Here is a 13530-nt window from a genome sequence, read left to right on the forward strand (position 1 = left end):
AATTACACTAGCTCTATGATATCATTTCCATAATTCTATTTTTTAAATCGTTCAGTGAGATGGGTTTGTATAAAACATCATCAAAGCCTTGAGATAAAAGTTGTTCTTTCGTTTCCCATGTGTTGGCAGTGATGGCGAAAATTGGAACTCGTTTTTCACCATTCTCTCGTTGTTTTTCAAAATTTCGAATCATTTCACATGATTCTCTTCCTCTAAAATTATTGAAATTTCATTCAATTACCATTGAGGTTCAACAATGCAATAAAGTGCCATTATTGAAAATTATTGAAATTCCATTCAATTATAATTGAGGTTCGTTAAATAACACTTACGTCATGACAGGCATGAAACAATCCAATAAAACCAAAGAATATTCCTTCTTTTTGAATTTGTTGAAACAATCCAATCCATCATTTGCAGTGTCAATATCTTTGAATCCAATAATTTTCAACATGTTCACCAGTATTTTTCGATTCACTGCATTATCATCTGCCATGAGTACTGATTTTGCCGATAATTCGGCAACGGAATTTCGTCTTTGGGATATAACTTTGTACGGTTCAACAGTTACATGCTCCTCTTCGTCCAAAATGCCAACAATATCAGCAAAATGTATGGGTTTGGATAGATATTTTTTGTTCGGGTGAGACCTTGTGGTTCCTCTAAACAATGTTGGGATGATTTTGACATTAGGAATGTTCTCAACTTGGTGATAAATCGTATCATAGCTACCATCTCCACAGAAGATATACCTCGGCAAATTAGGGTCACTAGACTGTACATGATTGAAATACTCTATTGGCGAAGCGTACTGAGATACATCAACCACCCTTTTAAAAATGGTCAAGTAGGATTTGAGGGCGTCTCTGAAGCAATCATCGTCGTCTATTATTACAGCAACACATTCCTTGGAGGTATCTTCAATGATTCGAGGTAAGTTGTGTGCATGAGTTGGTTCGTTTGTTTCCTTTTTGAGAGCCACACCTTTTACTACCTCAAAAGGTATAATAACAGTCAAGGTCGTACCTTTGGAAACGGTGCTTGCAATGAATATTTTTCCATTCATTTTCTCAACCAAAAGTTTCGTAATGCTGAGACCTAATCCATTCCTGTTAGTATTGATAAGACTGCTTCCACCATTGTTTGTGCTTGCATTTTGAGGTGCAGTTTTGAAATAAAAGTCAAATTTGTGCGTGACATCGGTGTTGGGATCAATAGTGTGATAAGGTTGAAATAATTTTCCAATTTGATCTTGAGCAATTCCACATCCACTGTCAATACATTCAAATTTCACGTAGACCTTACTAGAATCTATCTTTTCAAACTTGTCTACAAGTTCTTCATCGTTCAAACTACTACAATTCACTCTCACAAAACCTTGAGATGTGTATTTGATGGCATTTGAAATGATATTCATCAATATTTGACTCACTCGAACTGAATCTCCCTTCAAATTCAATGGAACTTTTGAAGCATCGAAAAATGAGTTCAAAGAAAGGTTCTTTCCTTGTGCTTCCAATGAGAATACTCCTGTCATTGATTCAAATAATGAAAGAATGTTGAATTCTTCATTCTTCAATTTGATCTTTCCCATTTCAAGTGAACTCATTTGCAAAGATGATGATAAAATGTGTAATAAAAGAGATGCACTGGATTGAATGTCTCCAATCAATTCAGAGATGGCACTATCTTTTTTGAAACAATGTTCACAGCTTTTCATGCAAACTCCGTCATGAAATTTGTGCTTCAACACTTCCACAGTGGCCATTATTCCTTGCAATGAATTTCTTGCTTCGTGACTCAAATTTGCAATGAATTGAGTCTTCTCGTTATTGAGGTATTTCTCCTTTGCAATAACAATTTGATTCTCTGTAAATTCTTCATTTCTTTTTTTGAGATAGTGAGAAAATAAAACCGACCCCATCCATACTAAATATTCTAAAACAATCACCTCAATCATTTTCTGTGAAAACATGTTCTCCTCACACTTTGAAAACTTATGCCTCTCTAGTATATATGAATAGTACATTCCTCCAACTGTTGAAGTCAAATTTCCCAACCCATGTAACAGTAACAATCTTACATCATAGTAACAATTGTGGGAGGCAAATAAAATTCGGAAAACCGAAAAAACATGGTACGGTACCAGAGGTCCATAAAACCAATACATGAAAAATTGTACGCTCATGACGATGGGAATTCGAAAAATGTTGATCACTGAAAATTGCGTCAAGGTAGCAGCAAATCGTTGAATGAAAATGTTGAGTAATATTTGTGAGGAGATTTCAATGAAGGTGAGTGCAAGAAATGGCTGCAATCCTCTCTCCCAACAAAACACTAATCCATAGAGAGTGGGTACTATTGATAGGATAGCTCCGATTTTGTTTGATTCTTTTTCAGGATGGAGCAATTGTTTGAAAATTCGATCTTCTTCATCCTCGTTGTTGATGAGCGTAGCAGATGTGGTTGTTTTTGATGGCAAGGAGTTACTGTGAGGGGTCATGTGCCGTTTTTCCTGCTCGGCCGTTGAGCGAAATTTATATTGTAAATTTTTTTTGGTTTTGGCCTCTTTGCGCGCTGTGTACGAAAATTTAACTACAACTAACCGAGCTGGCCAAGAAAAAAATATAAAAGGTCTCTGACCCCGCATTTTTGTGTGGCCCTTTTTCGTCTAAACAACACACAATGTCAAGAGTTCAATGTTTAAATGTTGTTGTTGTAAAATTGATATTTTTGCTGAATCATCATGACAATCAAACAACTCCAATCTACAGCAACAACCAATATGTACAAGATTGTCATAGATGAAGGTGGTGCAATGATGTTTGATAAACAACAACCCTATCACAACACAAATCCAACAACAACGCAGAGAGGAACCTAGTACATACGATTTCAAAGATATCATGGTTTACCACGAGTTGAACCTCTGAACTACAGTTACTAGTTTGACCTTTGTGAAGTATGTTCACAATTAAGGTGCGAGTTGAGGTAAGGTATTAGGAATTACTAAATTGGAGCAGGCTTACGGCGATCATTAAACACATAATCATACAGCAATGAACATTACCATTGAATGGTTTATTTATCACTTGTGAAAGCAAAATTAATTTCTCTCTCAGTTGGACGCAGCATGTCAACAACAAAAGCAATAATAACATACGAGTTTCTCAGAGCAAATCAAAATCTCATTGCTGTTGTCAACACAAGCCAACAATAAATAGGAGGAGCGGATATTAAGGTGTTTACATAAAGTCATCATCGTCATATCTTGTACGTCCACCAGTGCCATCACCCAAATCTGCGAAGGGATCAGCATTAGAGCTAATATCTCTTTCCAAGTTAATGTTTGTCTTCTTCTTCTTCTTTCCACCTTTTCTTTCCTTTTCTTCTTCCAGTCTCTTATTAGAAACGTTTGTAACGTGCTTTGCCAAGTCTCTGAGCTGAGCACTGTCCAAATTGATAGTTGCCTCCTCGACAATTAATCTCAGCAAATCCAAATAATATTTACTTTCCTAATGATGGGAATTATCATCATTGCAAATTCCGATTTCAAAGTTGTTGTTCGTGTGTGATGGAAACAATGCATCACCAGCACAATTATGAAAATTTGTGTGATGTTTCAATAATAATAATAAAATAATTTCATCACCCGACAATAAATTAATGAACATTGTTGTTAATAATATGCTTGCGTCATCCCAAACACTTACATCAAATTCGCACAACTTTTCAGCAACCAATCGACCAAAATCTTGGAATTCCTTTTCAGTTTTTGGTTGCAACAAATCAATCTTTGGTTTAACAAATTCTCCTCCGCCAACTAGAGCCTCTGCTTCATCATACGAAGATTTCTTTTCTTGATAGTCTAAATACATTCCCTCAGCCTTCTTATTCTCGGCTCCCGAACCAGAGGATGGTGCTGTTGTCGATGCTACTGGACGTTCATTCTTCTTCTTTTCCTTTTGTTGTTGCTTTTTCAATTTTTCTTGTTTTTCTAGTTCCGCTTGTTGCTCTTGCTTTTTCTTTAACTCTTCTTGTTGTTTCTTTTCAACGGCGTCAAGATCAAATTCTTCCCAGTCATCCTCGGCTTCATTGGTATTCGCGAAGGGCTTGTTATCAATTTCGGCTTGTTCCCAGTCTTCTGTCATTGTTGTTGATAAGAATAATTTTTTTAAATTCAAAATTTCACAATCAATATTAAATTTGAGCGTTTTTAATACATTCACTTTGTGGAGTAAGTGTAACCGACATAATATTGTGAAAGCGGTCCTTTCGTTGGATCTTGTATTATTGTGAATTCACTATGACATCGAAAGCGAATAAAATAAACAATGAAACATGTCCATGTGATTCCCCCATAGCTCAGTCGGTAGAGCGTCAGACTGTTAATCTGCAGGTCAGTGGTTCGAGCCCACTTGGGGGAGTAATAATTTTTTCCTTGAGGCAGACAAGCTCAAATTGAGCATTTAATTTCACTTAGCATGATTTGAAAATGTACAGAAGCAAGGTTCACTATTGTACAAGCGTTGGTGAACTCTGCAAAAACATTGGTTCATGTACCTTGATGTTTAACACTTTTAAACCAAAGAATTTGAAAAAATGTTACAACAATTCGCAGAAAAGAGAGAATTTGAAAAAGAAGAAGAGAATAATCTAGACTCTAACAACCATCCCCAAACCAAAAAACTCAAAATCCTGCATTCCGATACCACAACCGCTTTAGAGGAACGAATCCTTTCACTCGAACACTCCAATCAACTCTTATCGCAACGCGTTTCTTCTCTCGAGCATTCCCTTCAACTCATTCTCGAATCATCAAATTCCAAAAAGACAAGATCCAAAACCACAAAACCACGAAAACAAAAAGGAAACGAACCATCCCAAGAAGAAGGATCAACTGAAACAGGACACAGCACTCAGCATCCAGCAGATCAGGTAGATTCTACTCTTTCTTCGTCCAGTCATTCAAACACCAACAACAACAACAATACGGATGAATTAGAACAACAAAACAATGGATTTTGGATATGTTTCAATGATGATTTCAAACATGCGTTTCTCTATCCTCCATCCACGATCGGAATGTTGAATGAAAATAATTACTTGACAGGAGCCATGAATGTTTCATCATCATCTTCATGTACTGGATCAGCATCATTAGGTTCCAAATCCAATCCTCTGGAATTACCTCCTGGTATTGATTCGGCTCTGAAAAAACATTTGAAAAATCACTTTACGAATGGTGTTGATATTTATCCTGATTTGAATAAGAAGATTTTACCCAAATTGGAAAATGCTGCTAATCTCTTATGTTGTGCCTCATTGTATGTGCAATTAATGTTATCAAAATTATATTCCATTTTGGAAAAGGATTCTTCATTGAATTCAAAATATCAAAGATATTTGGCCAGCCTTTCCAAAAAGAAATCAAGTAATAATAAGGAACAAGCTTGGTATGACTTGTTTTTAGAAGAAATTGTCATTTGTTATCAGTACTTGTTGAAAGTTCTCGAGCAAGAAGGTTCTTTGGAATATTTAGAACACAAAACTCGAACCTTATTGCAATCTCCATCAGTTTCAGTCGATGTTTTGGAAGAAGTTGTGAGTCGTGGAGGCAATGATTCGAATTCTATTATACGAAAATTCACCATACGTGGTTTGGATAATCATGAAAACGTGTCACTCTTATTTTCGTGGGCCTTAAGAGAGCTACAAAAAGGACACTCTGAAAATTTTCAATGCATGATGGCTTTGATGTTGTACAAATATTCAGATCAAGACAAGGCATTGGAAATGTTGAAAAAGAATGAGTCTGGTATTGCTCAACAATTTCTAGCCAACTTGGTTGATCTGAATTCCTCTTCAGATCAGGAAGACATTTCCGAACAAGACTCTTTAGAAGGAGATTCTCAAGAAGAGGAAGAATGAAATATTTAGAATGATAATTTATTTTCAATCGAACAAGAATTTGTGTGAAAAACTCGTGGTCATGATAACACTTTAATGAGAGGATGACACAGCCTTAAGATCTTCTTCCACTTGTTTCAAAGCCAACTTGGCTCGAGTGTGCAACACTTCCTCAAATGGATATCCACTGTACTTGTTGCACTTGACAAGGTGTTCCTTCACCTCATGTAACAAATCGACTAATTCCTTCTTGTTGCTTTCACTCAATGAAGCAGCAACATCTTGACCTGCAGTTCGTTCCTTGTACTCATTCAAATACTTATTTTCAGCCAATTCATAATATGAGAAGGCAATCCATTGTTTCTCGTATTTGATTTTGTGTTCATACGAGAGAGCATTGTGAAATTCTTGTAAACTCTTATCATGTTGACCTAAAACATTGTAGACTTGAGCTCGAATCACAGCCATTCCAGCACAGAGATCACCATGAACTTTGGATTTTTCATCCATGGCAATACCTTGAGTATGTTTGTTAAATAACTCAAATAAAGGTTCAATATGATGAGGTTTCAAATTAGCCAAATCTCTTCTCAAATACAATAATTGGAAGAAGGAGGAGACCATGACCAGTTGTTTTTCAGCGTCACTTTTCACATGTTTTAAGAGTTCAATCTTTTCTGTGAGGAGTTTGCTACTCTTGGAGACATGATTAGATAATTTTGAAATCAATTCATTGGCCCTCTTCAAATCTCCCTTGAAAATTCGACACACCACCAAGAACAAGGCACAATTTCCCTTACTGTCAAACATGTGATCTTGTTTTTCAACAATTTCTGTCAACATTTGTTCAGCTTCATCCAATTTCAAGCTCAACATTAATCCAATTCCCAATTCTGTCAAGTAATTGTATGGAGTATAGGATGTTCCATCTCGAATTCCATTCACACAATGTCGAATATTGTTCAAACATCCTTCCAAATTTCCAGTCTTCAAATCATAATGTGAAATGACAAATTTGAAATAAACACTATTGGGATAAGCTCGAGCAATCATGTCGAGAATGGGTTTCACTTTGGTGAGATTTTGTTGACGACCATTGAATGCTCTTGGAACAAACAAGTAATTAATGCATAACATGAATGAGGCGTGACCACAATGGAGACCTCCGTATTGAGAACATTGTGTCATGAGATCGAGTCCGAGCTCACGATCAGCGTCAAAACCTAAAACGCTCAAAATTTTAGCAAGGGTAGGTGGAAGGACACTTATAATGAAATTGAACATTCTAGTTGGTAAATGCCAAATGTCACATTGTGTGAAATTTACAGTGAAAATTATCACAAATTCGAATCGTTCGAAAAATCTTAAAACTTACCCCATTCCAAAGTAAGAACCAAACATGACATCACTATGAACAAATTTGTTCGATTGTTTCGATTCATTCTTCAAGTCTTCCACTTGATGATAAACTTCCTTATATTTCAAATAAGATTTTCTAAAATTGTAAAAACCTCTCAAATACGATCCTCCCATAAATTGCAAAAGACCTCTCAACAAGTGATTCTCAGCGTCACACAATTTCAAATCCAATTCATAATTGAAATATTGTTGATCGGGAGTCATTTCTTCCAATTCTAAATAATTGGAATGATTCTTATTGGCAATGATATCAAAATCATCTTCCGTAGCAATCAATGATTCAGAATTGACACTTGTCTTGTTGTTGGAAGAAGAAGATATACATTCCTTATTGAGATCCTTCACTTGTTGGATGAGTTTCAAAATATCTTCCTTGTAATAACAATTTTTGAGAGAATGTTCTGCTTGTTCGAGATCTGAAAAGGCAACTTCACGAGCTGAGGATTCTCCAGAAATACCAGCCAAGAAACCATCTGAGTAGTTTGATATGATATTGAATGGTTCGGAAAATGTAAAAATTGAATTTTGACAGTTTTGACATGTGTTGGTTGAACAACATCAAGTTAATAGGAAAAATTCTAGAGATACATACTAATACAAGCATAAGTGAGAGCAATTCTTGGAATGTGTTGATGAGGTACACAAAATTGTTTTGCCTTTTCAAAATCTGTATTCCACAAATAATAATTTGATTTTTTCACACATTGATACATGTTGTTGTTGAAATGTAAAGAAGAATGTTGAGTGTCGAGTGGTTGTGTTTTTTGTTGTTGTTGTTGTGGGTGTGTTATGTGTTGCTGCTGATCATGACAACCTTTGGAGTTGGATCAAATGGAAGTAATTGATCCAACTTGTTGATGAAATTTGACATGGCCTCTTCTTCCAGTACAAGTTCGATCAATTTTTTATTTTTCTCAAGTCGTCAATGCATGAAGGACATGATCATCACACTCTAGTTCAGTGAAATTTCACTACTGTTCCACACACACTCGACATTTAACCTCAATCATTTATTAAGAATGTATGAATTCATTATATTTCATGAATATTCAACAAGATTAAAAATTCCATAAAAAACAAGACTTAAAAAAGACTGTATGAATACATCCAATACATGGTTGCCACGACTCCACACACAATAGCCAATGTTTCTTTCCAAAACAAGTATCCAAACATCCACACTGGATTCATCAATTCCTTTCGAAAACCTTGTTCCATCAATATCACTCGTAACAAGTATTCGGTAGCCCATGAATATTGACTCGCCGATTGAAACAATCGATCCAATAACCAACACATGATGGGAGAGATCCAATGTTGGAATTTCAAATCCGGTGTGAAATTTGCAAAATCATAACTCAAATCCGTCGTTGAGCAGAGAAGCCATGGAATGAAATAGGACTTGGAAAGTGCATCCTGAACTCGAGAACAGAACGAAGCTTGAAAGAGTGAGGTCTCATTCTCATTCGTTTTCTTTTGTAATTCTTTTTGAATCATGTCTTGAACAAGTAAGGCAGATTCAGCAGCCATGGTCACACCTTGTCCATAAATGGGATTCAAACTTGCGACCGAGTCACCAATGGCTAAAAATCCTTCCAAATTGTTCTTTAAATGTTCATAATGAACAAATTCACTTCCACTTTTTTCATAGAGTGGAATGACTCGAACGGCACGATCTTTGAATTTTGACATGACTTGTCGAACATCCTTTTCAAGTAATGGATTTTCTGAACTTGCTTGTTGTGCAAATTCAATGACTCGTTCTTTTGCATTTTCTTCATCAATGGGATCCATCTTTTGATTATAAGTTGCAATGAGAATAAGATATTGATGATTGGAATAAGGCATGGCCAAAAATCCTCTTCGTCTCGGATATGACAACATGTGATACACAATTGTGAAAATATCTCCTAATTTTCGATTTTGATTGACCACTTTCTCGACCGTATTGAGTGCAATTTTTCCATCTTGATCTAGAATTCCTTCTTTGGGTTCGAATAGAATGGTTTGATATCGAATTTTACAATCAATACGTGAATGAGTGAGGAGACTCGTCTGAGAGGATGTTGAATGTTGGTTCTGTTGTTGAGAAAGCAAATCCTTTTCAATGTGTTTCAATAAATGATGAGATCCAGCTCCAGCACAATTCACAAATAAATCACAAGGGAATGTGACAGAGTTTGATTGCTCATCCTCATTATTAGCACCAATTTTTGTGGCAGTGATGGAGGTAATTTTCAAAACATTTCCCTTCTTTTCATAATGAACACCTTGTGAAGCGATGGAATAACCTTCATAGATTTTCACATTTCCTAATTCGGAACGCACTCGATTTCTTAATACTGTTTCAACTTGACCTCTCGTGGCAACAACCATTGGATTCTTTCTCATGGCAGAAGTGTCTGAAATATTCATTCCCTTATAGTCATATTTCAATTCCTTGTTTGGAGCTACAAATTGACACAATTTGTTCGTTTTCACCAATTCCTCCAATTCCTTCAAAAATCCAGGAAACAATCGATCCCAAATCAATAACGATCGATAAGCAATCACGTGTGCTTGTTGTCCCTGTCTCGAGTCTGTTATTGATTCATTCTCAATCATGTGACCTCGATCCACAATAATCACTTGTTTAAAATATGGACTCAAAACAATGGCTGTCGAGAGACCAGCAAAGCTACCACCAGCAATCACGACGGTATCAAGAAGAGCATTGGGGTTATTCGGAATGGATGTAACACTTTTCACATGTTGTAAATGAATTTGACAATCCAGGTAGGGTTGATACAAGTGATGATAACACCACTTGTAGAATTTGATGATGAATAAAAGCAAAGAAAGTAACAATAATAACCATAACAACATGGTGTGAGAATGTGGTTGATTGTAGTTGTGGTTGTGGTTGATTCGTGTTTATGTGTGTGAAAATTGTGTGAAGTGAGAGAAGTTGCAATTTTTTGTGTGACTCGAGAACCGTCCATGTGTTTTTCGCTTTGGAAAGATGATTCAGTACCCAATCCTATTTGGAGTGTTACAATGGAAAAAGACGGTTTACTGTTTGTGAGAAGGAATAATTTATAAAAATGGAAAGTGAGTTTGGAAAATTGCAATTCTTTGTAGATATCTGCAGATACAGGCAATTTGAATCATCATGGCTACAAGTCTTTTTTCACAAGCCTTAATACTTCTCTATTCGAGAGAAATGATACATCTCAATTCTGACAAATATTGTTGTTGTTCTATAAAAGTGAAATTCTTTCGGCCACATGAAAAGGATCTTCCACATTTTCTCTCCATAAAAGTACAATTTCTGTGGCTTTAAATGATCCTCCCATCCAAGATTGTTTCAATTTTTCAAATTCATTCCATTCCTCATTCATTTCTTCCTTATTATTACCTTTTCGAAGGACTAATTGTTTATATTTCACATTTGCTAAATTAGAATTTGATAATTGTCCCAATGTTAAATGTGGATGAAAGATTTCATTTGTGCTTTCTTTTGAAGAGGATGATTGTTCTTGGAGTGAACCAGTTGCTGAGCATTGAGGAAATACTTCTTTCAATAATTGATAGATTTGTTGAAATTTTTCTAATTGAGAAGTGTCACAAGGACTTGTCAAGACAAATTTTGAAAATTCTCGACAATAGACATGATGAGCAGGAAAATCAACTTGAAATGCATGTAGTTCATGTTGTTGAACTATGTCCTCAATACATTGTCGAGCTTGAAAGAAATTCTTTTTATGAATAAATGGATACAAGAGATTGAGATGAGGTTCCCATCGTGAAAAACTTTTATCCCATTCTTGTCGAATGTGTTGTATGTGATCAAAGAGTGTGTGAATTTGATCATTGTCCGAGTTGTGTTGAGATGGAATGAGAATGCAACAAGCACTTTGTTTCGTAGAGGGACATGAAGTCAATGAAGAATAATTTCCGAATTCGGAATTTGTGGAATTTGACTGTGAGGATAATATGGTTCCTTGTGTGGATGGATTCAATTTTGTTTTTACTTGTTGATTTTTAACTTGTTGACTTGACGATGACGAGGATTTTGATGGTTGTTGTTGTTGTTTCGAAGAAGAGTTGGATTTGTTTTTGGAAGACATTTTTTTTGAGTTGTGAAAAAGTTCAATTTGAGAAATGAGTTTCAAATGTGTTGAAATTAAAATTTGTTGGTTTACATAATGTTGTGACTCTGGATGAGAAAATTATTCTTCAAATTTGTAGGAATATTCTTGCTCTAATTCTTCAAAGGATCGAGTTTCGGAAAGTGCCTCTCGTAATTCATCTTCGTACATGTTCATGCTATCATTATATGAAAGAATGGCTTCATAAATAATATTCGAAGAAAGAGGAGGATATTCCTTTCCATTTTCATCCTTTGGTTCTGAGCAGAACCATCCTTTAGAGATTAATAATCGTAAAATTATTGTAAAGTTTTCTAATTCTGAACCATCCATACAGGGAGAGTAGGATCGAAGTGAAGTCAATAAACTAGAGGTCAACAAGTCCAAATTTTCATGCATTTCTTCTGTAGCAGCAATGTCTGAATATGAGTGACACACATGAGCTCCATATTTAAGGAGTAATCGAGCTTTGGAGCAATTATTGTCGACAATGGCTTTTCTCAAGCAAGAGTTCAATTCTTTCTTGTCAATATTTGAAGAATTGCTTTCCAATAATTCGAGAGTTTCTTTCATACTTCCAAAAACGGCAACATTGAACAAATCTCCTTGTGAATATTCTTTCTTTTTGGCTTTGCTTGATTCTGAAAAATCAAGAGAACTTGAATGAGAAAGAACTTGAAGTAATTGAGATTTTCGTTTAGTTTCATTCTCATGACCATGTTCTGAAGCTGCAGAAGTATCGGTCGATACATCTTCATCGGCAAGATTAAATGGTTGTGACAAGAGTTGAGTAACTTGGGAAGGTTCAATATCTGACAACATTTCACTTGCATCATAGTGCTTCATAAACTCTAAAAATTCTTGATAATTAATATTGCCATCTCCATCGAGATCTGTTTTTTGAATAATATCATCAATACTGGTCATCATTTTCTAGTAATTTGTAATATACAACAATCATTGAAAATTCCAAAATTAATTAAATTACATTCGTTAAGTCAGCAACAATTTCATTAAAATAAATTGCAAACTTACTTCCTTAATTTTTCTCCACTTGATTCGAATTTCATCTTGATGTGTATTTCCAGTCAACATTTGTTCCAAATTATGTGTTTGCATCAAACCAGTAGCTGGAACTACTGCAACTGAACGTCTCTTCATGGCATTCATGTCTGAATTCATTTGCATTTTCACCAAAGAATTTTGGCTTTTTAAAGGAGGTGGTTGTTCATGAACTGACATGGGAGATTTGGAGAGATCGACAGACATTCGATTGGTCGAACTATTGGTTGAAGACTTTTTCTTTCGTGACAAAAATCCAAATCGAGATTTCTTCTTATCTTCTGAGGGAATTTGAGGATGAGGGATATTTTCTGACAAGCTTTCACTCTCGCTTGTAAACAAGGCCATGTTTGAAGAGGTGCTTTCATTGACACTTAAATTTAAAAACTTCTTTTGATCCTCATGAGAAGCTTGCTTTGGAGAAGATGGTGCAGAGAATGATTCTGGCATGACAGCACCTGACAGGTGTTTGGTTGTATCTGATGAATGATTACTTGTGGCGGTAGAGGCCATCAATTCGCTTCTCAAACACACATCGTGCAACGTATGGATCAACTCGGTCAAGAAGGTTCTCATTTCGTTCTTGTCGAGAACTTGATTATTATCGCAATCATAGAATCGCCACAAGTAGTAGATCATTTCATCGCCGAGAGCAAAGCAGTTGATGAGAGTGGCTTTGGTTGAAGAGTGATGAGAGTCATGGTTTAGGGGCAAATGAGAGGTTGTATTGGAATGATGCGAATGAACACCTCCTTCTGATTTATGAGCTTGATTACCCATGATGATGATGAAGAGTCGTTGAGTGTCGTAGTCTTGAGAGAGAGGTTGGTTGTTCTAAAGGAGGATGCTTATAATCGCTCAACAATTTTGGTGCGTCAAGGTTGAGTAGATTGAGAGAGATTAGCGAAATGCAGCGTGTTGAACAAATACGCCGTTCGAGTTGTGAAAGATTTCTTTTTTTTAATGTTGGAGTTGCAACGATGTTTGACAAAACGCAAGTTTGGGTCAT

At 35.8% G+C, this 13530-nt stretch overlaps 7 protein-coding genes across 7 annotated transcripts; 1 reads left to right on the plus strand and 6 right to left on the minus strand.

Moving 5' to 3' along the window:
• Positions 1–13: 13 nt before the first annotated feature.
• On the minus strand, positions 14–2503 carry C9374_011034 (uncharacterized protein; the record flags this gene model as incomplete). The annotated part of the gene is made up of 2 exons (XM_044686645.1): positions 14–212; positions 333–2503. 2 exons carry the CDS (start codon positions 2501–2503, stop codon positions 14–16), a joined length of 2370 nt encoding a protein of 789 aa, XP_044543371.1.
• Positions 2504–3245: 742 nt separating this feature from the next.
• On the minus strand, positions 3246–4151 carry C9374_011035 (uncharacterized protein; the record flags this gene model as incomplete). Its single annotated transcript, XM_044686646.1, has 2 exons — positions 3246–3515; positions 3714–4151. The coding sequence occupies 2 exons, from the start codon at positions 4149–4151 to the stop codon at positions 3246–3248; spliced, it is 708 nt and encodes a 235-aa protein (XP_044543372.1).
• Positions 4152–4602: 451 nt separating this feature from the next.
• On the plus strand, positions 4603–5931 carry C9374_011036 (uncharacterized protein; the record flags this gene model as incomplete). Its single annotated transcript, XM_044686647.1, has 1 exon — positions 4603–5931. The coding sequence occupies one exon, from the start codon at positions 4603–4605 to the stop codon at positions 5929–5931; it is 1329 nt and encodes a 442-aa protein (XP_044543373.1).
• A 72-nt stretch (positions 5932–6003) lies between these two features.
• Positions 6004–8042, minus strand: C9374_011037 (uncharacterized protein; the record flags this gene model as incomplete). Its single annotated transcript, XM_044686648.1, has 3 exons — positions 6004–7195; positions 7286–7802; positions 7922–8042. The coding sequence occupies 3 exons, from the start codon at positions 8040–8042 to the stop codon at positions 6004–6006; spliced, it is 1830 nt and encodes a 609-aa protein (XP_044543374.1).
• Positions 8043–8412: 370 nt separating this feature from the next.
• C9374_011038 (uncharacterized protein) lies at positions 8413–10194 on the minus strand (the record flags this gene model as incomplete). Its single annotated transcript, XM_044686649.1, has 1 exon — positions 8413–10194. One exon carries the CDS (start codon positions 10192–10194, stop codon positions 8413–8415), a length of 1782 nt encoding a protein of 593 aa, XP_044543375.1.
• Positions 10195–10568: 374 nt separating this feature from the next.
• Positions 10569–11438, minus strand: C9374_011039 (uncharacterized protein; the record flags this gene model as incomplete). Its single annotated transcript, XM_044686651.1, has 1 exon — positions 10569–11438. The coding sequence occupies one exon, from the start codon at positions 11436–11438 to the stop codon at positions 10569–10571; it is 870 nt and encodes a 289-aa protein (XP_044543376.1).
• A 102-nt stretch (positions 11439–11540) lies between these two features.
• C9374_011040 (uncharacterized protein) lies at positions 11541–13301 on the minus strand (the record flags this gene model as incomplete). The annotated part of the gene is made up of 2 exons (XM_044686652.1): positions 11541–12392; positions 12495–13301. The coding sequence occupies 2 exons, from the start codon at positions 13299–13301 to the stop codon at positions 11541–11543; spliced, it is 1659 nt and encodes a 552-aa protein (XP_044543377.1).
• Positions 13302–13530: the final 229 nt, after the last annotated feature.

This window comes from Naegleria lovaniensis (genome assembly GCF_003324165.1).
Source record: "Naegleria lovaniensis strain ATCC 30569 chromosome Unknown tig047, whole genome shotgun sequence".
Classification (NCBI taxonomy): Eukaryota; Heterolobosea; class Eutetramitea; order Acrasida; family Naegleriidae; genus Naegleria; species Naegleria lovaniensis.